Source organism: Lupinus angustifolius, chromosome LG10 (assembly GCF_001865875.1).
Source record: "Lupinus angustifolius cultivar Tanjil chromosome LG10, LupAngTanjil_v1.0, whole genome shotgun sequence".
Lineage (NCBI taxonomy): Eukaryota > Viridiplantae > Streptophyta > Magnoliopsida > Fabales > Fabaceae > Lupinus > Lupinus angustifolius.
Genome location: NC_032018.1, coordinates 4,823,560 through 4,849,976, shown reverse-complemented (window position 1 = coordinate 4,849,976; position 26,417 = coordinate 4,823,560). Strand labels below are relative to the sequence as shown.

Genomic DNA, 26,417 nt, shown 5'->3' with positions numbered 1-26,417 from the left:
TTGGGTTGATATTAAATGATATTATTTAGTAGGAATCAATATCAAAACGAACTTTTTTTCTAGTAGCGTTTGTTTTAGTTTTTTTATTAGTTTTTGTTGGCCTGTGAATCTATCTAATCCTTGTGTGAACAAATATATTGTGTTAAGTTGAACTTAAATATAATCATTTATTTCATTCACGCGCAGAAAGAAGCTTATGATTGATATTATTTGTGTCATGTTTTATTATATCTTAAACATTAGTTGCATATAGGACGATAATGATATTGGGTATCTTCTTAATCGTCCATTGAGTTATCCTTTTCTTCATTTTTCATTTCTCTATATTTACCATATAAATCTAAATAAGTAGTTGGCCGATTGCCACTATTTTGTGTCTAAATGAATTGTAATGTGCTTATTGACTGTCACTCTATTTTGTGTATGTGGATGATGTAATAACTATGTATAAATTTTTATATTTTATACTCTTATAATATTGAATACTCATGATATGTTTTCCGTCTCCACCATTCTTAGATGTAATAGGTTTTTTTCTATAGATAAATAAACAATTCTATATCTAATAAACTAGCTTGAGGCAATTAAAGAGTTGAACAAAATAATATCATATGATAGAACAAGGTAAAGAAAATAAAGATGTAAGAGTTAAAGAAGTGTGTTTGTGTAAGTGTAATAACTTTAGATAGAAGGTTGAGTGTGAGTTCTATCTATATATGATCGAGTTGGAGGCAGCTGGTAGAGAAGGAAAGAGTCTTTTATTGGGGGCTCATTTAAGGAAGATGTGCGTGTGAGAGTCACGTTTTCAATTAACAGTGTATTAGCCGACTCAAAGCACCAATAAGTTCTATATCCTGACCAAGGGAGGGACCCTCCATACTGACTTCCACAAACCATGTGACGTCTACAACTTAATAAGGAAATGGTTGCCTTATTTTTTCTGATGTACATTAATTAGTAGTAGTGTATATTTTAACTGAATAGAGATATGTTGTATCCGATTATGTTTCAAATGTTGTTTTGAGCCAATAATAATAAAGTAAAATAATAATTATAAAATAAAATTTTAATTGATATGATATGTTTTCGTTAACATGAGACATGGTGGACACCTCAAATCCTAAATGTTCATTACTAATTAGTAAGTTGTATATTTTTTAATTATGTCAAGGTTGTGAGTGAAAAAATAGGTGGTAAGATATTAACCTTACCCATTAAATGAATTTCTCAATTTAACATTCACATTAATCGGAATACAGATTGATTTGGATTACTTAGGCAAAAAGAAAAAAGAATTATAAGTTTGAAACACAAAAAATTGGCTTCAATGACAATTTTAATTAATTTGCATTGTTTTTGTGCTATCATGAATTTATGGGCTACGATAAAAATAAAAATTTATATGATCCCAGACAAAAATATAGTAAAAGACATCAAAAGTAATTATCACTATCATTTCAATCACCCAATGTTTTATTTTACCATTTGATAATTGGTAATAATTCTTTTTTGTGTCATTCTTGATATACATTCTCTTCAGGTTTTTTATTTGAATATAGCAAAAAAAAAGTACTCACACCTTAACTCTCCTTTATTCTATAATTACCAAAAAATTTCTATTTTGGATCAATTAGGAAGTCAGTTTGGGTGAATCTACCCTCAACATAGTTTTTTTTTTGTTTAAAATTCGTCTTTTAATAATAAAAAGAAGTTTTCTGATAAAATTGTTAAAAAATGTGCAATTTTAATAATTTGATAATTTTAATATGTAATTGTAAAGGTTTGGAAAATTATATAAAATGTGTTTTAAGATAATTTCAACAAAGTGTTATAGGTTTCATAAAAAAATATAAATTATATACTAGAAAAACATAAAATTTAATTAAATCCTAACGTATTTAATATTAATTAGGAAACCTATAGCTGATTTTAGAATTTCTTATATAATTTTCCAAAATTTTCAAAGTTATATATATTAAAAATTGCCAAGTTACCAAAATTAACAAAAAAAATAGCATTCTTAAAAAACAAATCACGATGAGAAGTTGTTTTGGGTCACAAACCAAGCTCTCAAATGGTCCAAAACAAAGCAGATTTAGAGAAAGATGGAACATGGAGCAACAATATATAATTTTTTTTTATATTCAATTTTTTTTATAAAAAAAAAGCAGCTTTTTTGAGTATGAAGTTCCCAAAAAACAGGGTTTTGTCGTGGGTCTTCTTCCTAGAGCGTTTTTTAGGGGTCAACTTCCTAAAATACTCTCGGGGATGGTATTGAACAGCATTTATAAATGTAGCACTACCACCACAGGGAGATAAAGTTCAAGCAAATAAAGCATATATTCCATAAGGTTTATTTGCAAGTTAAATTTTAAAAGGAATTTGACAACTTAAGAAACATGAAATATATTTATGAGAAAACACTAAAACATTTCATTTCACTTCCAAAACTTAGCTCATAAATAAACCCTAAATCAATACTTTAGAGTTTAGACCACACACTATTACACAATTTAAATCACTACTATTTAGCAAATAATAATAATAACTATGGCTAGAGGGTGGAACGTAGTAATAATAATATGGCTAAAGGGTAGAAGTTGAATTCAGTCACATAGAATCTCTTTAGGAATTAAATTTGTGAGAATAATGAAAAGAAATGGAACACTTAAACTATGAAATGTATCTATCTCTTTTATTTTTCTTCCTCTACAAGGTTTAGTTTGCAAACATACGTAAGATTTTTCTTTTTAATTTTTTAGGTAAATTATTTAACCAGCTAAAAGTAAGAGATTTTAGATACCAAAGAATTACCAACAAGACATTGGCCAGTAGTATAAAACTCGATTAGATCCCAAAAAAAATTAAAAGACAAGAGTTCAACTTCTTCAAAAAAATTTAATTCCTTACTCTGAAAGAATACGTAGTACAATATATGAAAAAATTGTTAATTATGACTATCATAGGGGTACTGAGCAAGAGGAGATAGGAGTGGTTACTTTATTTCCTTGGCGGAGGGTTTGTTCTGTCGTTTCCTATACTAATTTTTGGTTCTGTCATTTTCTTGCTTACATTAATTATTGACTAATGACTCAAAAATAGATCATCAACCTCAAAGCCACGCTGCTTTGAGTTCCAGTGTTCACAATAATTTTCTTAGAAGGCTAGAGTACCACTCTTAGGTGCACAGATAAAGTTGCTTATTTTTGTCCAGTAACAAGGAGATTATGAAGTCCTCCAAATAGTTTTCGAGCTTACAAGATTAAGATTACATTCATTAGGTATGAACCTTTTTATTAGGCCACGTTTTATATTTAAAAAGTTAAGAGTGTCAACCTAGTGACAGTGGTAAAGTTGTTTTTATGTAACCTGAAGATCGTAAGTTTAAATTCTGGAAACTACTTCTAAGTGTGGGAGGCTATATACATGTATACTCCCATGATCATACTAGATGGAAATCTTTTATACCAGGCCACCCTTTTTAGGCAAAATAAAGAAGGAAATATGTAGGATCATTTCTTGAGTAACTATTTTTTTTGGGGAAAATGGTAACGAAATACAAAATTATTGATATATACAGCTAGCTATGAAAATAACTTTGATTAACGTAAGTCTCGAATGATACATTGTATCGTGGTCCAAACTTGTCTTCAACTTCTGAAGAAGATCTCATGAATTATTATTGATAGAGACTACTGAGAAAAATTGCCACAACAGCTGTCTATGTGGGAAAGCATGTTTCAAGTGAAAAGGGAAATCCGGCTTGTAACAATAATAGGCCACTTGCAAATGGGTCGTTTTATTTATTAAAGGAGCTCCATGAATTCATTATGACCTTGGTTTTCTATGTTAATTAATATATATTGGAGAATTTTGATGATTATGGTTCCTTTAGAGGGATGATTATGCTATACTATTGGTTGCAGAGTGACTGAGGGTGACTCAGCCAACAATTCCACAAGTGACGTGCATGATGTAAGCTTGTTGGGTTCACAGATCATATATTGAAATGTCAAAAAGTGAGGCTTAAAAAGTTGATATTCTTAACCCAAAAACTTTATATGATTATATTTTGCTAAACAAACTTCAGCTATTGGATTATAATATACTCCCGCTGTCTTTTTTTTTGTCTCCTATAACTAATAGTATTTTTATCTTATGGATAAAGAACTAATTATTTTTAGAGTGTGTAATAATCATTTCCAACAAGTCTAGTTTGCATCAATCGAACTCTTACTTTTTGGTCTACCTAGAGATCTAGTAGGACCTTGCACAAATAAATTATCGCCTTCTGTTTCTCACTCATTTCAATTAACTAACATTTTTGTGATCAATTAATATAAGGATATTTGAGTACTAAAATCTATTAATATATAGAACATTCAAGAATATAAATATATAAAAGAGAATCAAAACTTGGCACAACAAAAGAATTTTAATCTTAATGAAATACACTATAAGAAGGGAGAGCTGCAGCATCCAAGAAACTACCTTTGACTTTAATTATACTCGTAGGGGAAATTTATCAAACAAAATTTAAAGTCATAATATAATTTTGATCTCCATAACTTTTCAAACATGTCCCAATATTTTTAAAGAACTTGACACGGTCATTTGCCATGATCTAACAATTACATCTTTTTAGAACTCTCACTTTTAAAGTGGAAATATATTATATAATAAAATACTACATTGCATCCACCCATCAAGTCATTTTTTTGCCTTGAACTCTATATATCCTAATTACAGATGTTACTAGATTCGTTCTTGCTCTACATAAGCTGGACTCATTCAAATGGTAAAATCAATATAAATATTTATGGTTGCTAACCTTGGTGTATTAACTATTGAATCCAGGTCAGAAAACGTTGGGACGCCTATTGCGGTTTGAATTTGCATATGAACTATGATTATAAAGTAATCATTTTGGAGATGGATACCAATATTGCAATTCAATTCATCGAGGAAAATAGTGGGATGTGCACTATTTCCATATTTTTAGACCGCAATATATGTTCAAATATATTTGTCTAAAATGGACATCTTGCATGTGGTTCACTCAATGTCCTCTTTTCATTCCTTGGCAGTATTAGACGATGGGGTTGCACGATTTTTCCTTAGCACGTGGTTCACTCAATCTCACGTGGTTGACAAAAGTTTATTTGTTATCTCAGCTGACATGTCAACTTTCAGCCATGTAAAATAAACTTCAATGATATTATCAGTTGAGAGCATTGTGCATACTACTATGTGTTTTTTGAGTGGAGATCTACCTACTACTACAGTGGTAAGTTAACAAAACCTACTTCATATCTTAGTCATCTATTCTATAGAAATATAATGATTTACGTTATTTAAATTAGTTAATAGATTTGAACCATTAGATTTTCATAGAATGAATGATTAAGATGTGAAATATGTTTTTTTAACTTAATCAGGGATTATTTTAGATCCCCTCCCTTTGTTTTTTATTGCATCATAATCCTATTTTCTATTCATCTCATGCATGCAAATGAATTCAATTGCCAAAAATGGCAATGCTAGAAATAGAAAATGAAACTGGAAAAAGTACATGCGACATAAAAACAGAGCAACACTATGCAATGATGAATGCGGCAAAATCTCAAGCATATTCTTCCAATCTCAATTCCAAAAACAAAACGGTGCACGATTCATCTCTATATTCTGCAACATTGACAGTAGTACTTGTGGTAAATAAGATTAAATAAAATGCTCTCTTATACTGCCTTGGATTGGGGAAAAAGGGGTCGCCTAAAAATACTACAATAGTTTAACCAATGTATAAAGACATGTATTACCAAATTATCCTATTCAGATTTGTAGTATAACATACCTAGTTATTATGCATTGAAGAAAGATAAAAGGGCAAACGGATATTGGCTGCCCACAGCTCTTAAATTTCTAGCTTGATTGAACGCGGGTTGACTTATGATGTCTCTCCTTCTTAAATCGCAATTGTGCAGGATCAAATCCACTTTCCTCTGCTCCGTAGACGGCCCAGGATGGTGTGGCAGCCATGTAATCTGTACTGTCAAAAGTACTTCCAGAAGCCACCTGAATTTAAATTGAGAATGAATTTAAAAAATAAAACATTAAACCAAATGCAGTGTACAATAACAGTAGGATACAGGTACATACCAGGTCATGAAATTTTTCATAGTCTATCCATGTATACCACTGGCCATCAATCTTGAACTTCTTAGTTTTTGCTAAGAGGACACAACACGAATGAGCATGCTCACAAGCAACTTCATACTCCCCTTGGCTTTTCAGAGACAGGGTCTCTGAGAAAGCTTTCACATCAGCATGCCAAGGGACATTTTCCATTGTCAATTTTGATGTCGCAGACCTGCAAAAAGAGCTCGTTATCATTCAAAGGTGGCAGTCACAGGAAGCTAGCTGGATGTTTGGTATAGATTGTTTTTGCTTATTTTGGATTTATCAGCTTTGTTTATAAATTAAGTTTGTTTGAGTAACAAGCTTAGTTTATAAAACAGCTTATAAGCCAAGGAAAAGAAGCAAAATGTCACCTCTTCATTTTGATGGGTTTTTTTTCTTTCCAGTTAATAATCTCACAAATTATAAACCTAGATAAATATAATCATAATCTAAAAACACAAATCTATACCAAACACACACAAGTGGGTAGAGAGAGAGGACGACTTACGAGCCACAATATGTAACTCCCTTGATTTCAATAAAGTCAGGTTCTCCTATACTAAAGAGCTTAAAATAAGCATCAATATCTTCCGTATTCCAACCTTTCACCAGAGTCAGGCGGTATACAGTCCGCTGATGTTTTTCCTTTAAAGCAGTCAAGGAATCCTGGCACACAGTGGCAAAAATACTTACAAAAACATGACCGGGAGGACTAGTATACATCAAATGGTAAGATAAAATACACGAGATTTGAAATGCCAGCACTAACAACCATGCTTTCAGGATGGCAATCATAGAGGAAAATGTGTTCATTAAGTAAAGATCCTAAAAAGATATCCATTGCAACAGAGCTCAAAGCTCAACAACATTAGCAAAAAACATTTCGGCTAAAGCTGGTTCCTCAGAGCACCAAAGAGGAATTTTTTTAGCATAATGTTATATCCTCTTAACAAACAAGTCTAAAAATTCCCATAATCATAAGAAAGTGACATGTGTCAACTCCATGATGGTAGAAAGTGACAAATGCCACATTCCTATGGTTAGGACGGTTGTTAGGCTTATTTTTAGGAGGATATGGCATGTTTTAAAGCTAAATTGATACACATAGTTTCTGTTTCTGAAAAGCAAATGATTGATTCCCTTTCTCTTTAAACTCCCAAAAACACCCTTTGAGAATAGGAAAATACTTACAATGAATCGCTCCCAGAAATCTCCAAAAAGTGGCCTATCAATCGCCTTCAAAGAGTCCTTTGTAGCAGCATCTACACTGACATATAACTGCAAGTGGCAAACAAGAAAATTAAGCTCGCTTTGCAGAACCAACATGCTTCTAATTTGGAAACTGTGAAATTCCAAAAACCTGGGTGATAGGCCTCAGCGACTTAATTTTATCTGGAAATTGTGCATTTGTCACAAGAAAAGTGGAAATTCTCCTTTTGTGCAGCTCATCAACAAGTGTATTTATCTCTGGATACATGATCGGTTCACCAACTAGAGATAATGCACAATGTCTTGGAGAGAGACCTTCATTTAATCGCTCCAAGGTGACACCTACAGAAAGAGTTAAATGGATTAATTTTGAAATTAATTGCAGAATAACATGTATGTGTGTGTGTGGGGGTGGGGGGGGCTGTTCTCATGTAATCCTCCCAATGTCAGTCAGAATGGGAACGTGGTACTGGTGTGTGGCAGTGCATCCTTCTTTTAGCTTTTGAAAATTACATACAATATCTCATGGATTATGGATATTATTAACATGCTGAAAATATCTAGCTCAAATGAACTACTAAATCATGAAAATCTGAAAAGGAATTATAAACTACTAAAATCGATTATTAAACATGCCGATCACCACCCATATGAATATATGGGCTCTGAATCAGCTGATGCACAGAAACTGGTCTAGCCACCATATAAATTCATAGTCATATTTAGAATTGCAGTTTAGAATGAAATTGGTATGCGTATACAATGCACCACTAACAAAATATTGAAATAGTATTCATGACACGATCAAGGTACACCGAGGAATATGTTGACACGCTGAGAGGCTTTATCCCATCATGTTTCTCTTTTTACTCTTTGCTTTTCTTTTTTAGGAGGATATCCCATCAACATTGAACATTCCATATCTGTCTTAATAAATTTCTTCTTTTACCATTTAAAAAGTAAAGATATAATTAGCTCTTTCATTATTGATGAATGTCGGTTTATCAATCCAACAATTGCCTCATACTTTGAAATTATTACATTATAGACAAGTTAATTTACCTGGAACTCCTTTCATTTGTTTAATCATATTTGTATGCAGGTCTATTGCTGAATTTACAATCTCTACTGGATCATCCATCTCCCACTGCCAACTTTTCGCTACTGGATTTGTGTGATGCCTCCAGCAGAAAACACATTTATTTGCACATGCCAAACTAGGGGTTGCCTCCATGCACCTGTTCCACTCACGCACACAAAAAAATGACAATGAATTTCGAAGCTGAAGTATAATAGTCTGAACAGAGGACAAAAAATCACTACCAAAACTGATGGGTAAATGATAAAAGATACAGCCACTACAGTATGTCCATGGTTGAGATAATGTGCAATGCCAATTATAAATCCAGCAAACTCTTCTGAAGCCATATGGAATCCAAAGTTATATTCAAATAAAGTACACCCAATTTCTTTTATTTTTCTTCTTCCAATTATTGCTTTTTCCTTATTAAAAAATAATTTTGATCCACTAACAAGGTAAAGAGTTTTACATTATCACCGAATCATATCATGACATATGATATGCTCCATCTTCAAATTCAGCAGGCACACAAAAGGTAAAGAATTTCAGTATCTAGATTTTAGAGGTGCCAGCTAAAAAGTAATCTATAGCATGAGATATGAATGAAACTCCAACTCCAAATCAAAACATAACAAGAGGAGTTATGTGAATGAATAGTACGTGAAGTTACCATTACCTATGACTCTCAATTCCATAAAATGAATGCTTGTAGCAACCGCCTCGACCACGAAGCTGTGATTTAGTCCATCTACAAATCTTAACACCGCTATGTGAACCAATAATTTTATATCCCTGCAAATTGATCATATTTAAATAAGTTAATTCAAAACAAGTACTTATATCTCATTAAACAAAGTACAATTAAAAGTAACACTATGGGAGCTTTTGGTGTATGAACATTGTCTAGCGGAGTTTTACGTTCTCTTTCGTTCTACCTTCTGGTGGAAACAAAAAATGTCTCACTTTCTAGCCTTCCAGTCCTATGTTGTGCAATTTGCAACTTGTAAAATATGCCTAACAAATAACAACGAAGAGCACAGAATACATTTGTTCCATTCCATCCTGTACTAACACATCTACCAAACATTACTTATGTCCATTAATTGAATGGGGAATGAAATTCAGTCCCCTTTCCATTCCCTCATTACCAGTCATCCAAACACAATGTAAATTAGTAAACCATCTAATTAAGCAATGGAAGAGATTGGAATCTACTAATATCTTCTTTTTCTTTATCACGTACAAAAAGTAAAACATAGCAATGCAACTACAAGGAATGATGAATTAACATTAAATGCAATGTCACATTATACCTGCTTCGTTAAATTTGCCCTAATCACAGGAGTCACCATTTCTTTTTTGCCATTCAATTTCCCATTACTTTCAACAACTGCCACATTTTTCCTCGAGGGTGCCTTACCAGCAATATCCTCAAGATCAACAATCTCTGATTCTGGCTCGCTCTCTTCATCAGAATCCTCAAAGCTCGAATCATTACCAAATTCTCCACCATCACCATCAACAACACCATTTTCCAATACACCACCATTTTCCAATACACCACCACCTTTCAAAACCCCAACAACCTTCCCAGACCAAATCTCAAAATCCTCATCCAAATTCCCCCCATCCACATCCCCTTCCCACATCGGAACAATCTCCGCCGCGCCCAGCGCCTTCATCTGCGCAGCGAAATCCCTCGCCACCGCATTAAACGTCTCTCCATACGCCCTGCTCCCAACGCCAAACACCGCGAACCTGCACCGCGACAGCAACAGAGACCCAACCCTAAAATCAGTGGCGGTCTCAGATAGCCACGTGGCAAGGAAGTTAGAACCAGAAGGTGGCTTTCCATCTTCCCAAGTAGAAGCTACAACAAGAACAAGCGTTTCTTTTGCAAGGTCCTCGGGCTCGTAGCTTTTGGAATCGACAAGGTCAAAAGCGACGTCGTTGGATGAGAGCAATTCGTGGAGGCGTTGAGCTAGGGTTTTGGAAGTACCGGTTTGAGAGAGGAATACGATCTTAGGTTTTTTAGGGTTAGGGTTGGAGAAACGGTTAGAGAGGGAGAATTTAAGGTTTCTGAGGCGGCGAGATTTGTAGAAGCAGTAGAAGGTGGTGGCGGAGAAGAGAGCGAGGAGTGTGAGACGAGCGGGGAGTGAAGAGAAGGAAATGGACATTGTTGGAGTTGAAGGTAAGTATGGTTATGGTGGATGAGTTATTGATTCAAATATTCATGTATGAGAAATGCGGCATCAGAGGAAGGAGGAATCACACTTACAACATGGGGTTTACTACAATAATTTATAGTTCTTTATTACCTTATTTTTTATCGTTATAATAATTTTTACTAGTTTTATTTTTTAAATGTGACTGAAATTTTTGATAGTTTTACTAGTACTTCATGTATGAGAGAAGCGGAAAATCTAAAATAATGCCATTTTTTTAATGTGAATCAAATTATTCATTTTTAGGATTAAATTAGTCTATATCATATGTTGTAAAACATGTTAAAAATGCTAATTTGACCTATATTTAAAAAAATTGGCATCATTTTAAGTTTTTTAAATTTTGAGAGACCAAATTAGTAAGATCAAAAAAACTAAAATGAATATTTATTCTTAAAATAATTCATTTTAGTCATTCGTTTCACACATGTTTCAAATTTAATCATTGGTGATATTTATTTTACCTATTGTGATGACTTTAGTTAATGATGTCCTTTTATCCTTTTCATTTCTCTCATCACGTACCATCACCATCATGGGAAACTATGCAAATGATAATGTTCCATATATATATATATATATATATATATATATTATGATGCCCTTCACTAGAAATAGTGATCAATCCAAATCCACTTCTATAAATATGGGTGTCACCTAAGATTTGAAGTCCTTCATGCTAGTGGCTAACCAAAACTACTATCTTGGGAAAGTGAGGGTTAAATGAGTGGTTATTATGATGGTGATTATAGGTTTTGTTGCAACAATTATGATAGGACGGATGACATAGGCAAACAAAAGAAACGAAAAGCAAAGATAATGGTGACTTTAACTTCAATGGTGAAAATGGTTGATATGTGAAGAGACGATAGTGGCAGTTAATATTGGTGGATGAATGAAAACGGAGTAAGAGACAGAAAAAATGAACATAGAATTTGGGTTAAATCGATGTCATTTTCACACATTAGGGTTCTTAACTAATGTTGATGGAATGACAAAATTGAAATATTAGTTGAATGTAAAGAACCAAAATAATCAACATTGGAACATTGGAGAATATAATCAAAATACAACTCATATAAATGATAATTGACAAAAGTCATATTTAAGCTCCAAAGTTCTTAAAAATTATAGAATTGTTAGAAAGACATTATTGTACATAGTAATTGATTCATTCATCTTTTTATTCTCATTTTTTATGAAATTTTAATATTTCATATATGAAATGATATGATGGTTTGCAACACATTTTTATGCCATTATATTACTTTCCACTTTTTCATATACATTATTCTCTCTCCCCGACCTAAATATAACCACAATATATAACAATAATTTTATTAACATGTGTACTAATAACATTATTTAATGAATACAACAGAGACTCAACTTTTAAAATCCAAATCCAACATCTCATAAAGTATTAAATGCAACACTCTCCAATGTCAACTTAATTTTTAACTATCTTAAAGAATGCCTGGGATACTTCTAACTTCAAAAAAAAAAAAAAGGAAAAAGAATAAGTAAAGAAATTTTAAGTTTATCATTTGTTATTTTTCAGTACTATTAAAATATTTTCTCACCCTATGACTAAAGAACTAATCTATTTCAAAATGTGTAATTGTTCCTCTCAACAAGTATTGTTATGAAGAATCAAATTTTTAACCTTTTGATTTATTTATGACCTTACACCACACTAATATTTTGTTGGTAATTTATCATTTGTATTAATACAATTGGTAAAAAACTAATATAATTAAATTAGAGATGGGTATGGGTCCTACATACCCACCCAACCTTAATCAACGACCAATGCTTTTTAGATTGGCATGACTCATCTAGTTGATTCAAACATTTTCCATAGAGGCAACAATGGTTGGTTCAATTCACACTAGATCCCAAGGTCGAGGGTTCAATTCTTGAGAACGATATTTATTGGGAGGGACAACCACAAATCCTGAAAAAGATTAATTACTTACCTAAAATGTGAAGGATATCTTGGTAGTACAAAAAAAAATTCACAATGGTTCAACTTTGGTTAGAATTGGACCAATTCATAGATCCTTCAGACCCATCTTGCAATTTCTTTTTATTGGAGGAGTGCAATGCTGAGAATATACAAGAACCTCACAAATTAAACTTAATCAACCCCTGCTTCATCTCATATACAATGAAGGTTGAAAAATGAAAAAATAAAATTAAAAAACATTCAAAAAATGAAAGAAAACAGAGAAAATAGAATAATTTGAATGTTATATAGAGGACTCCTATCAAAAAATCTTTCATATCATTTCACATTGAATGAAGTAAGATCAAGGTCATTAAAGTTACAGTGCTGCTTTTGGATGCTAGGGTACAAGAAGCAAATATGCATATAAGTTGTAGAACAATAGATTTAAGGCCTCCACATAGTTTTCTGGGCACATATGATACCCTCTTTATCCTTAGCAAAAGTCATTCTGATCTCCCATTGCAGACTTCTCAATATTTCCTCTAATGGATTTAGAATTTCGACTTTATCACGAATTATCGTCCAACCACCAGGCCGCAATATGCGGTCCATCTCAACAACAATGGATACAGGCTTATTGCACCTGCAAAACAATTGTTTCAACAACATGGAATGGAAGCAATTTGATTGTATATATAATTCTAACATTGATATGATGTCGGTGCACACTGCGGAAACAATAATGGGTTAAGATGAACCTTTCTGAGTTTGAATAATCAGGAGGAGCAAAACATACACCAAGCAAAAGTATGTGAACAATGGATATTGAACAGAATGCATACAATAGGTTTCCTTAGGGCTGAGGTTAACCATTAAATAGCTCATTATTTTTATCAATTCTCCTCAATTTTCCGGAACCTGCGTTTCATCGCTGAAAACTAGAAAAACTTGCCGGAAAACTCCATTCTAATAAAGGGTACAAGTAGCTCAACAAGAGGAAACAACACTAAGACAAAAGCTCACAGTGCAAATAGCAGCATACTTAAAATCATCGAAATTAGAGCACAAATGATCACTTCATTTGGTGCTGCAAAATGAGCTCAAGAATTTTTATCCACTCTAGGAAGAAGAAATTCACATGCCACTAAACATTGTCACCACACTTTTTTGCTTTGAAAAGTTTGTGGCCAGTGGGCCCCACTTGAGGGAGGACCCACAACAAACTCCCCTTCCAAGTTCCAACCCAATTGGCTGGCTGTATATTTTGCTCTTCAAAATCTTTTTCAAGCAGGATAGGTTTATTTTTACCCATAGCACTCATAAATTAATATAATAATCAACAAATATCTAACTATACCCAAACAAAAGATCAGCATGGAAGAGACCCAACTCCCAACATTTGCTATTATCTAAGGTCATGGAAGAACATTGATAAAACGGCATATACCTATTTTTTAGCCGTGAAAACAAATGATCAGCGTGCAAAAGGTCATATGTTCTCGGGTATGTACCAAATGACTCACACCAATCATGATAGACACCAACTAGCCCACGTTCAAAAATGATGGGAAGCGTATCTGGTGCGTGGACCGGGACTACATTCATCACCCAGACCTTCTGTTGAGAGAGGGCTGCAGCCAATCTGTAGTTTCATAGGAGAATTGGTAATTTATTATTAGCCATGTTTCAAGTATATGGTGAAAATCAAGCAACAGCGAGAAACAAGATGCGCATTCGATATTTATCAAAGAAAAATGTAGCTCACTTGTCGATGCAATGAACTAATCCATGATATCTACAAGCTTTATGACTCTCAAATTGAGGACAAAATCAAGATGTTTTGCTAACATACCCTCCATAGATGGCTTTCATATCCATTACATTCCGGATGCTTGTCCAGTTAATTCCCATTCCATTGAGATAAGAGTAGTTAACAATAGAGTTCCAGTGTTGTGTGTCTGCAACCAGTTTCTCTTTATTGTTCATCCAATCAGGATAAGATTTGAGCCTCTTGGGCCATTCCTCAGGCCACTCTGCCCCGTGTTGTTCAATTCCAATAGGAATGGTGTGCAAACAAGTCTTGATTGGAACATACCTATTGCATGAACCAAGTCATATAAAAGCTTAAGCTGATCAGAAACAAGCCCTGCCGTGTAATAAATCCAAATGTTGAAAAATTATCAATTCATATAAAACCTTATGCTGATTAGAAACAAGTCTTACTGAAATAAACTCAAGCTACTAAATGCAGTAAACGAACAGGATGACAACCCATGAAAGCAGCCACATTATAGCATAAATGATAAATTCCCGGAATGCAAGTATTCTAACATAATGAACTCCAATATTAATTATTTTTTTCAGATTGACTTAAAAGCTCGAATAATCAATTCTAACTATTAATACAGTACATAACCAACCAAAGTGATATCCAACTCTAATCAGAGGCTGTACTACCATGCAAATGTATATTTATATGTTATTATCAGATCAGCTTCACATGCTGAAGATAAACATGATTTTACATCCAACTATAAGAATTATGACTGGGCAAGCAAAGTCATATCATTGGAAAATCAATTCTGCAAATAATATTACAGCAGAATACCAGGCTGCATCAGGCTTTTCATTTTCTTTGCAAATTGGTGGAACCTTCTTCCTCCTAAGTTCGTATATGTCATTTCCTTCAGGCTTTTGATATATTTTAACTCCAACTTCACCCACATCATCACTTTTATGTGCCAGAATATTCCAACAAATAGATGCTGTCAACGAGGTCATGGCTGGAACAGAAAAGATGTGTGACTGTCATTTGTATGTCATTGCGATTGTCATGTGTTCATATAGCAAGCATCGGCATATCTCATAATGTATTTAAATATGTTCTGATAAAAAGCAATGCAAATATCATCTATTGTTAAGTACACAAGTTATGAAGCGCACTGCACATGCACACCATAGTAGCAAAATGGACTACACAACAGCAGATGCTAAGTTATCTGAACTTAAGTTTTGTTTTATGAAGGAATGAAAATGAGGAAGCGAAACACAAGCACACAAAATGAGATACAAAGAGAGCATCATCAGAGCATTATATATATATGTATGTATTAAATATCATTAATATCTTCCTTATTTCATCTATTAGTGCACTTTGACTCAAAACTGAGACCAACCTTCTTCTTCTTCAATGCCATCATGTTTAGTTGACATGATAAAGTACCCACCGGGTCTTAGAATACGATTCATCTCTAATAGAAGCTTACCCCCTGGAAAAAAGAACAAATGCGAAGCTATTATTATAACAAAATAAACATAGGAGAAAATTTAATTTAAAAAAAGGGCCACAAACCATTGGAATGCCAAGGTATGCTGCAACCTGCACAATGTATAGCATCGAAAACTTGACTTGGAAAAGGAAGTCTCCTTCTACCAAAAGGGCTAACTACCGTAGGAAAGCCACGCTCAAGCGTCACCTGAGCTGTGTCCACTAGGTCGTCCTTCAAGCCTAGTGACAACGTTAAAACTTCCTTATCAAGGAGAGTAGCCCCAAAGATTGAATCAGTACATCCAATATCCAGGACAACACGGATATTTTTACCCCACTCAATGTCTGGTACCATCTATAAAATTCAAAACATATTTCAAAATGTTTCCAACCATGACAGCAATAACGTTTAACAATATTCTATTCTATTCAGTTGACAGTCAGAATTTAGCCAATATAAACAAACAGCGACATCACCCTCACAATGCAATTATAGAAATATGAAAGAAATGTATCACCATACAGATGAGAGAAAGCACTGCAAACAGATGAGAGAAAGAAAACCAAAAAATATATTTAAATCTTAATGAACAAACCATAAATAATAGAATCCTAGAAATTGCATTGTCGCACAAAAGTTTTAGCCATATAACAGTATGAAAATAACTGTCAAACTTACAAAACTTGCTGTTATCTAGATTTTGAAATTATTTAATTGCATGAAACAATTACCATAACTGTTATGCAGTGTTCAAAGGAAAGGCCTGCTATAATTGGTAATTTTCCTTAATCACTGTTCTCTCCTCATAGAATATCACAGGTATAAAAGTATAATCAAAATGGAAAGTTCCAATCATCAAATTACTAATTTTTTTTATATCTACTATGTAGTTAAGCTAAATATGAGTTTGTCATGATTGAGAAACAAAACTCCAGCTCCACTCCGTAATTTTTCATAAATGTATCAATTTTGTGTGCCGATAAGAATTTACAAACATAGGTGAAGATCCAAATGAAAACCAAACAGAAAACTTACCTCTTCAATGGATTCAAGATAGTGAAGAATCCCACCCTTGAACTCAGACTGGTTTTGAGGAAAAGTAAGATATTCTCCAGACTCCACCAACCAACTATGCCTTTTTATGTAAGAGGCTAGTTTCGGGTGTGCAACATTCTTATACAGTATCTGCAGTGACACAACAAGTTACCCTGAGATAAGAAACAAGGAACCAACATTTTTAAACCCACCAACACCATTTAAGAACCTTAGCTACTTTTTTCATATACCTTCAATTTGCTCTCAGGCCATGGAACTGGAGATTTATACCCTTCATGTGGAAGAGGGACCAGACACATGAAGGGTGTCCTCGGGCAACTCCTCTCCCTATGACGGTAGCTCGCTACCTTTCCACCAGCAACTTCAATATCAACACAAGGAATGTAGTTATGCTTGCTCCTAGTGTTACACAATTTCCATCTATACTTAGCATTCGGATCAAACAACGGCCCTTTCATCTTCCCCTTGCTTGTCTTTTTCGTCACCTCCTCCTCCTCCTCTACACTTTCTTCATCTCCCAACATCTCAACATCCTGATCTACCGATTCAGCTAAATCACCACCATCCATATTTTCCACATCACCCTCACCATCCGACACTTCCTCTTTACCTTCTACCTCTTCTTCACCCCCCTCTTTCTCATCATTGAGATCGGTATTCGCCAACCCTTTATCCTTGTTCACTTTATCATCCTCACGAACCCGTTTCTTCCCATGTGCTACTCCTTTCTTGTCCTTTCCCTTAGGTAGCACTTTCTTATGATGTGTAACAGAACTAGAAGACACATTAATCCTTTTCTCATTCTTCTCTACTAAATCTGGTACAACCTCATGCTTTTCTGGCTTACCTATCTTCTTCTTCTGCGATTGAATCACAGAAGACGAAGATGGTCCGGGTTCTGCAATGTCCTCAAAGCTTTCCCTTTGAGTAGTGACAGAGGTTGAGGAATTAGAGAAAACACCCCAAACAAAGATGAAGCAGAGACCCAATATGGTCACAGCACTCATCTTAACAAATAACCCATATGGCCTTTTTGCTTGCCGAACTAATCTAGCTATAGCCATAACTCAATCACTGTAAATCTTAATCTATAAACTATAAAAATTTAGCATAAGATCTTTGAACTAGAAACTTTACAATATACATCTGATACAAGTAATGATAATAAAAGTGTGAGTAGCAAAAAGCAAAAAAAAGAATGAATCAGTAACACTTCAAATCTGAGTAGCTAAGGTGTTATTGCCTTTAGATTTATGGGAGGGGTGTCTATTTCTAAATGATGAGCTATGAATAGGGAAAGTAAAAAAATATAAGCTTTGTGAATAATTATTGGAAGGAAAAAAAAAATTAAAGGACATGAAATTGTGATATCAAGTGTTTGCAGGGGTCATGTTCCTCGGAGGCTAGATTTCTTTGAGGTTGTGGTCAAAGCTTTCAACTTTAAGAAGAATGTATTGTTTGTGTTAAGGAAGATTCATCTTCCACAGGGTCTGTATTATCAAACTAGTATGTTTTCTACCATTTTTGTTTACACTGTTGTTAGCTATATGTATTAATTGGTGAAGAGTTAATGGATTATTCATGCTTCTTTCAAATTGGTGTTTTTTTAATGATACATTATACTTAATGGTTAACCCATCAACATCTTTTTTAGGCTTGATTTTTTCATCTCAAAGTATTTTCAATAAAATATAAATAAATTTGTCAAGTACTCTAGTATATCTTGACTTTTGCTAATTGGCACATTTCTTGCACATATTTTTGTTTAGGATATTGTCTTAATGTTTTAAAATTTTGGATATTATATGTGAGTTTTAGATTTGGTCCTTGTCATATACTCAAAGTAATAAAAAATAAATGATTTTATATTGATGTTGAATAAGTTTTTTTTTGCAATGGCAAAAATTAAAAGGATATACTTTACATGGGCTACAAATAAATAAATTTATGCATTTTTTATACAAGTAAACATTTAGATGAGTTGGATTTTGACAAAAAAGTAATGATATAAGAAAATACTGTAAGATGTTAATTTTCACAATTTACGAAGCCAAGGACATGTGACATTATTAAACTAAGGTTCATTCTAAATACTAGGTATATCAATGAAGAAATCTTGATAACTCCCATGATTAAAATGCATAAAGATTCTGGGCACACTGCATTATTTTGGTGACGAAGTACTGAGGAATTTTCTGTGAAGCATAGGGATAAAATATATCAGCATGTGGTCCAACCACATAATTTTCAAATTTGTGAACTTGTTTAGGATGGCTTGATGTCTTTTCTCTACAAGAAAATTTTCATTAACATTTATTTTAATATCTTAGTGTTCCAGTAGAAGAACATATTCTGTCATTGTATAAGGAGTTTTTACAATGTTTGTGAAATGATCTTATAGAAAATATAAATTGGTTATATCAAAACTATCATTACCAAGATGACATCAGTCTAGTGATGTAAGACACTGCTAAATCACAGAAAGACCAAAAGATCAAGATTCTTGCGAACGACATTTGTTGAGAGGACAACTATGCATCCTGAAAGAGATTAGATACCCTTTGTAGTACAAAACAAACAAACTATGATTTCTTTCTCTAAAATCAATTAACTGGTCATTTAAACTGTCACCTATGAATTTGCATCCAGTTAAAATTTTCCTCATTCACCACTTTGCTTAAAATGATTTTTCCTTTATCATTAAGTTATGACTCTTGGGCTTTCAATAATGCTCAAACTCTATTACAAGTAACTAGGAGGTTTTGAAAGTCATTTAGTTGGATCCATGTGTTATTCAGTGAATGGCACTTGCAGTTTCTTTTATCCTGACCACAGAACATGTCTATATTGCAATCCTCATAATGATACATGGTGTATCAGTCAGATTATGTATTTGCTAACTTATAAGAAACTTCAAAAATATACTGGTGTTGCAGTTTTCTAACTGAGGAGTCATGCATGTAGAGTTTTCCTAGTATATTAATCATCATCTTTTTTGATAGCTCATCATTTTATTGCTATATATATATAGTGATCATGAACTACTGTTTTTTTATAATCATTATGAACTTCTATGTTAGGGAGGCAGCACTAGTCATTTGCATAAGCTACTTTCAATTAAGTAGTTCTGAGGTATTGCTTTCTCTTAACAGTTGCAGAATTTGAGTCTACTTGGTATTTTAATAAATGCATTTGCACTTAGTATAAGATGTTTCAACTTTTGTCAAAGGGTTTGAAGAGGTAGGCAATTTAGTGCTGACTATTCTGGTATTTGCCAGTTTGAGATGGAAAAATTATAGCATTACATTTTTTTCAATACTGAGTGAATTTTACATGTAACCTACTAAATGTCAGGTAGACTTACCCCACAAACGAAGAAACTGTTTCTAGGATTTGAACTCGTGACCTTATGACCACTAAGCAACAACCTTACCATTGTGTCAAATTCACCCTCTTTCAATAATATATAGTATTAAAAAAATAACCAGATCCATTTCCTTGGTTCTCATCTTGCCTCTGCAAACTCCACCTCTTGCATTTCCAATGGTTCAGGGAATATTTCATTCGATGACCTTTTACGCGAAGACGGGTGATCATTTCCAGAACTACCCTGAGAACCTACTCTTTCTGATTGTTTAAAACTACTAGTACCCTCCCTTGCATTCCCTGTGGCAGCAGCATTCTCTGATGAGCTGTGTCTCCAACTACCGAAGAATGCAGTGCTCCAAGATCTCCGAGATGAAGTTGTTCTCAACCTTGCCGAACTACCATTGTCTTCTCTGACAACCTTCAAGGGATTTTCCAGCGCTTTGAGGACATGTCTCATGAGAGGACGTTTCGAAGGCTTAGGATTTAGGCATGATCTAGCCACAATTGCCATAGCCCATACCTCTTCCAATAGGTCCTCATCTACTATCAAAGATGGGTCTAAAATCTTAGTCACGCGTTCTTTATCATATATGGTTATGTAAGACAAGGTTTGTTCTAACCACTCTTTTGTGGCGGCATCATCTGAATTACTGACATCAAGGTTACCAGTAACTAGCTCCAGTAAAATCTTCCCAAAACAATAGACATCGAAGTCACAAGTCACAGATGATGTACCTGTTCATTGGCACAGCAAAAAAAGGAAAATCTTAATTAGCTAAATTGTCACAATTTTTAAAACAGAAAGCCGATACTGCAAAATATGTAAATAAGATTGCGTGTCCATTCTCTGTAGTAACACACATCGACATTTTTTTCCACGGAGCAAAGGGTTATCATAGTGCTGCATCTTAAACTTCTTCAATAAACTGGTTCATGTTGTCCACTAAGTCTGGACATTTATGGCCATTAAATGAATGGATGCATGGATAATCGGATAAAACTACCTAGAAAGGGAAAACCAATTTACTCACCAGGATTTCCTTGATTAAAAGATCTGCAAAACAACAGACAAAAAGAAGAAATGGTTACAACTTCAACTAAATACAAAATATGAACCGGAGCATAAATTTATCCATATTAGACACCAATGACTAAGTAACAAACATTAACACCTCTATTTACTTGCACTTTGTGTCACTATATTGCAACGAGCATCCAATCAGTAAGTATGCACTCTTGTTTAGGGTCAAATGCGAGGATGACATTATTTTGCAACTATATAGAAACATGTTCCATAAAAAGTAGAATTAACTCTAGGCCAGTTTGTTAAAACATTTAAAGCTTCAAAATGTTGTATAAATCATCAATGTGTCTCTTCTCCTTTAATAATAATTTATTACGGAACATCTATGCTTTATCACATCACAGAAAAACTTACAACGGCTTGCTGAAAAGCCTTGAGAAGACACTCTGATGAAGATCTCCTTGGGAAGTAACCTCGCTCAAACTTCCAAGTCGCACTTCAAATTTATCATCAAGAAGTATACTGCTAGCTTGGACATCTCTTCAAAACCAAAAGTAAAATTTCAGTAACTTACATAACTGCAAAAGTTTTTACAGACTTCCTAACCTACACGATATAATTGCAAAGCAAGAGTTATGTTGGCAAGGGAACTTATATAATCACATCATACAATTGAAGAGCGAAGAAATCAAAATGTTGGCAACATGCTACTATAATTCGTAAAATATATCAATAACCGACCTTCATACAATAGGCCAAGAAATCAAAATGGTTAGCTTTATAACCATATAAAATATAATACAGCTAACTTATCAGTGTATGTTTATTTTTATCTGTCAATATATTTCTAAACTACAAAGGTCTATTCTGCACTAAAAAAACTACATAGTTATACTTGAGGCATGAAAATATATCACAAAGGCACCATGCTAACAACGGTTCAGAATCTCAAATATGATCGGATTTATCTTGTTCAGAATGACAAGATAAATCAATCATATTTTACCAAAACTTCAAGTCCATGACAAATCATATTTGAGAGAACCATAATAATCTAGATTAGATATGATATTACCTGTGAACAAGGGGAGGGCTGCACTCATGTAGGTAAGCTAGGCCTTCTGCAGCTCCTATTGCAATTTTCAATCTCGTGATCCAATCCAGGGACTGTAATTTACCATCTGAACCGGGGACTCTGTGCAAGGAAGTAGCCAAATCTCCATTCGGCATATACTTGTAAATTATACATTTCTCGTTCTCATTCTCCAAACAGTGCCCCAGGATCGGGACCAATCTTGCATGTGAAACCTTGCTTAATAGTCCCAATTCTACAATGTATGACTCTCTCTTAAATAAATTTAAATCCACTTTTTTGACAACCACAGTTGCTCCACCTTCCACGAGTCCCCAAAAGAAGTCTCCAGAATGACCGTGCTTGATGATATTTGCTTCAGCAAAATTACCAGTCAAATGAAGAATTTGCTCAAAAGTAAATGCTTCTCCCACACCAGTTACAAAGACAGGATCCTTGGGAGGTATAGGACTTTCTCCTTCTGGAACAGGTCCCCCGTTCGCAGTCCCTCTTCTAATTGCCAAATTACTATGATTACTACAATGCTGTAGAACCAGTATGAGGACCAATACTACAAGCACAATAAAGCCAAGTCCACCAAATGTACCTGCCAGTATGAATATCATTCGTTTGTTGTTCGAGGACTCAGATTTTGGGAACGGCGATTGAGTTGGTTCTTGGACACCAGGAGTAAAGGGTAAATTTCTCTGACTATAAAACAATCTACAATCTCTCAAATCTCTCTGGTCTGGAATCATCTGTAAGCAATTCGTAGATAGAGTAACATTACCACCACCTTGCACCTTACCTTGCAAATAATTACTGGACAAATCGATCATTTTAAACTTGTTAAGTGAAATATTCAAAGATCCATAGAACAAATTGATTGAAAGATTGAATATGGCACCATCAGAGCCAATGTTTGCTAGTTTCAGTAGGGGACCAGTGAGGTTGTTTCTGGACAAATCAAGAAAATGCAAGCTAGGCAATGACCACAATGAATTTGGAAGAGCACCACCAAACATATTTCCACTGAGAATGAGGACTTTAATGTCAAAAGTTCTAGAAAACAAACTATCTGGCAATGAACCAGACAGTGAATTCATCCCGAGATCAAGCTCAACCAACTTGGATAGGGAACCAAGTTGAATCGAGATCGAACCAGTGAGCCCATTGTCCGAAAGGTTCAAAATATGGAGATTCGAAAGGGAACCCAGTTCAGGTGGAATAGACCCTGATAAGAAATTAGAAGAGAGATCAAGGCTTGTTAAATTACCAAGCTTCCACAAAGAGTTAGGCAATGATCCTGAAAGTGAATTTCCGGAGAGATCAAGAACTGATAGCTCAGATAACAATCCCAAACTTGAAGGTATTCTACCAGTCAAACTATTCCCTGAAAGTAACAAAGTCTTTAACACACTCAAACCCTTCAGTGACTCAGGAATCAAGCCTGTTATAGAACAAGACCTTAGATCAAGCACTTGGAGTGCACTATGATTTTGACCAAACCACTCTGGTATAGACCCATTTAGCATGAACCCAGAAGCATTGAATGAAGCTAAGATTGTGAAATTGGCAAGAGCGTCAACATTGAAACTTGGGTCAAGACGACCGAACCGGGTTCGCTTCAACCCAGCTACATTGATCCCAATAACTCGACCGTTCCGGCACTGAACCCCGGTCCAGTTCTGGCACGGTTCAGCTTTTATAGGCCAGTATTTTCCCCTTATCCCTAAGGATGAACGGAGTTCAAGTAATGATAACCATTCTGTTCTAGAATTCAAACAAAAACCTAACTGAATGAACAGTAAGATTATAACTGCACTCAGTGTTAGTCTTCTTTGCACAACCATGACTAATTCAAACACAAGTTCACGTTCATGTAGCTATGTTTCTCTATAGTTTCATCTGTTTGTAACAGTTAAGTAGAATTCAGCAAATTTGGCACCCCACAAAAAACAAATCAATTTTTTTAATTTTCAGTTGCAAGCTCTCTATGAAATTTCTTAATGTGCAACATTTATTTAACTTTGTTAGTTGAATTGAGCAAATTTGCACAAAACCCAGAAGAAAAAATCTTTTTTTTTTTATAAATTATCTACAATTACAAGTTCTATGAAGTTTCATCTATGTGCAACAAATTTGGCATATGACCCAGAGAAAAAAATGGTTACTTTTTTGTTACCTTCAATCAAAAGCTCTGATTCTTCTTTACTTGGTGCTTCTCTGCAGTACTAAGTGCTGTATCTTCTATACTCTGGTCCAATCTATACAAAGAATCCATTAATGCATTAACTCAAAGGAATGCTTGTGATTTTTGAAATACAACCAGACAAATGTTTAACGTTGTAGACTTTATTATTGTTGAATGTTCACTTAAAAAATGTGGTGTTTTTATTGTTGTGACCAAACCATTTTTTTAATGTATGACCAAACCATTAAATGGACTATGCAGTATGCACATTTGATTTGAGGTAATGTTTGTTTTCTGTGTAGTATGTTATACTTACATGGCCAGAACCAAAATTTCTTTTTATAGAAAATAAAAATTTGAGGTGAACCAACATTAAATAAGGTATCTACCTCTATTAATTAGGGAAGGCAGTGTTTCTGCCATGCCTCTATTCTTCTCTTCAGACACTGCACTGAGTCTGTGTTCTCAGTCCCAGTCACTTTCAAACGCCGTTGTTATTAATGCCTTTGAGATTGTGAGGTGGTGAAGTTTGAATCACAGTGTTGAGTTTTGGTCTTGTATGTTCTTAAAGTTGTGGAAGTGGTTAATGGTCCTAGTTATTGTTATGAGCCTTATGATTATGGCTGTTGAGTAATGAATATGGTCATATGGATTTATGAATTGTACAGAAGTTTAGTCAGCAATTAACTGTGCAAACAAAATGATTGTTGATTTGTGCATAGAAATTTCTTGGAATTAGAATATCTTTTCAACTTTGGTTTTTCTTTGTTGTATTGTGCTGAAGATGTAAAAGGTGATAATGATTCAGCATTTGATAAGAATTGGAATACTGTGGCTTTTGCACAATATCCACTTGTCTAGTTGTACAAGTAGACTTTTCAAAGTGGAAATCAATTTTAAAACTTAAATTATTGAGCTTTAAGACAAACATGAATAAAAATGCAACCATAGATGTCCAAATTCTATTAATTTGTGTTGGAGAATGTTTTTATGAACTGGGAACATATTATTTTCTTTTAAACATAACTTGGGTATGTGCACTGAACTCTTTTTTGTTAGGTGAGGCGAGACTAGATATGAAGTATTTTTTGTTTTTTTTCAGAGAAGGATGTTTTAAACAAATCCCAGTGGGACATCAAACCAGAAGCCATATCATATTGAATTGATTAAACTGCCTAGTCAGATCAGATGATTTCATATAAAATTTAACATTTTTATCTATAAATATATAGTTATATATAAATACAAAATTTTATATAATTAATGATTATGTATAATTATATTGAAATAATATATCTTCATCTTTTTTTATAGCGAAGTAGAAGACATTAGAGTATTGTTCTATTTTTTACATTTTAAGTGAATTGTCTGATTCATTTCCTGTGTTATTTCAGTTCAACCAGATTTAATATGGTAAGATTGGAATTTCTCCGGTTCAAAGCGGTCTTACCCCCATTCGGTTAGACTACAAACCAGAACCGTTTTCAAGTCCGGCGAGTAGTCGGACCACCTCGTCCAGTCCGGTTATCAAAATTGGTTTTAAAGTCTAACATGCATAAACTAATCTATTTAACAATGTGAATTTGATTATATTGAGGGAGTTTTTTTTATATAAATTATCTACAATTACCATAGATGTCTAAAAATGAAAACAGGAACTTTGGAAGCTCTCATCCTCCACTCCAATTTAAGGAGAAACGATTCTGAGGCATTTGAGGGAATGATTCGATCATTATTTATTATAGCATAAAGTCAAAAACTTAATCTACCCCCTACCAAGGCTACCA

The 26,417-nt window shown here is 33.9% G+C and overlaps 3 protein-coding genes across 5 annotated transcripts; all 3 read right to left on the bottom strand.

Moving 5' to 3' along the window:
• LOC109358695 (S-adenosyl-L-methionine-dependent tRNA 4-demethylwyosine synthase) lies at positions 5,601-10,742 on the bottom strand. Its single transcript, XM_019603085.1, has 8 exons — positions 9,784-10,742; positions 9,147-9,262; positions 8,452-8,627; positions 7,541-7,731; positions 7,372-7,458; positions 6,689-6,846; positions 6,160-6,370; positions 5,601-6,075 (listed from the first exon to the last, which is right to left on the bottom strand). The coding sequence occupies exons 1-8, from the start codon at positions 10,645-10,647 to the stop codon at positions 5,923-5,925; spliced, it is 1,956 nt and encodes a 651-aa protein (XP_019458630.1). The 5' UTR covers positions 10,648-10,742; the 3' UTR covers positions 5,601-5,922.
• LOC109358664 (probable methyltransferase PMT28) lies at positions 12,788-18,509 on the bottom strand. The gene is made up of 8 exons (XM_019603033.1): positions 17,202-18,509; positions 16,951-17,100; positions 15,999-16,269; positions 15,823-15,915; positions 15,255-15,429; positions 14,499-14,741; positions 14,094-14,288; positions 12,788-13,289 (listed from the first exon to the last, which is right to left on the bottom strand). Exons 1-8 carry the CDS (start codon positions 18,033-18,035, stop codon positions 13,091-13,093), a joined length of 2,160 nt encoding a protein of 719 aa, XP_019458578.1. The 5' UTR covers positions 18,036-18,509; the 3' UTR covers positions 12,788-13,090.
• LOC109358833 (probable LRR receptor-like serine/threonine-protein kinase At2g16250) lies at positions 20,149-25,443 on the bottom strand. 3 transcript variants are annotated; one of them, XM_019603300.1, is made up of 6 exons: positions 25,020-25,443; positions 24,622-24,703; positions 22,440-24,344; positions 21,779-21,904; positions 21,372-21,394; positions 20,149-21,075 (listed from the first exon to the last, which is right to left on the bottom strand). In XM_019603300.1, the coding sequence occupies exons 3-6, from the start codon at positions 24,287-24,289 to the stop codon at positions 20,477-20,479; spliced, it is 2,598 nt and encodes an 865-aa protein (XP_019458845.1). In that variant the 5' UTR covers positions 24,290-24,344; positions 24,622-24,703; positions 25,020-25,443; the 3' UTR covers positions 20,149-20,476. The 3 variants fall into 3 exon arrangements, with proteins under 3 accessions (XP_019458845.1, XP_019458846.1, XP_019458847.1); XM_019603301.1 differs by lacking the exon at positions 25,020-25,443 and having other exon boundaries at positions 24,622-24,830; XM_019603302.1 differs by lacking the exons at positions 24,622-24,703; positions 25,020-25,443 and having other exon boundaries at positions 22,440-24,447.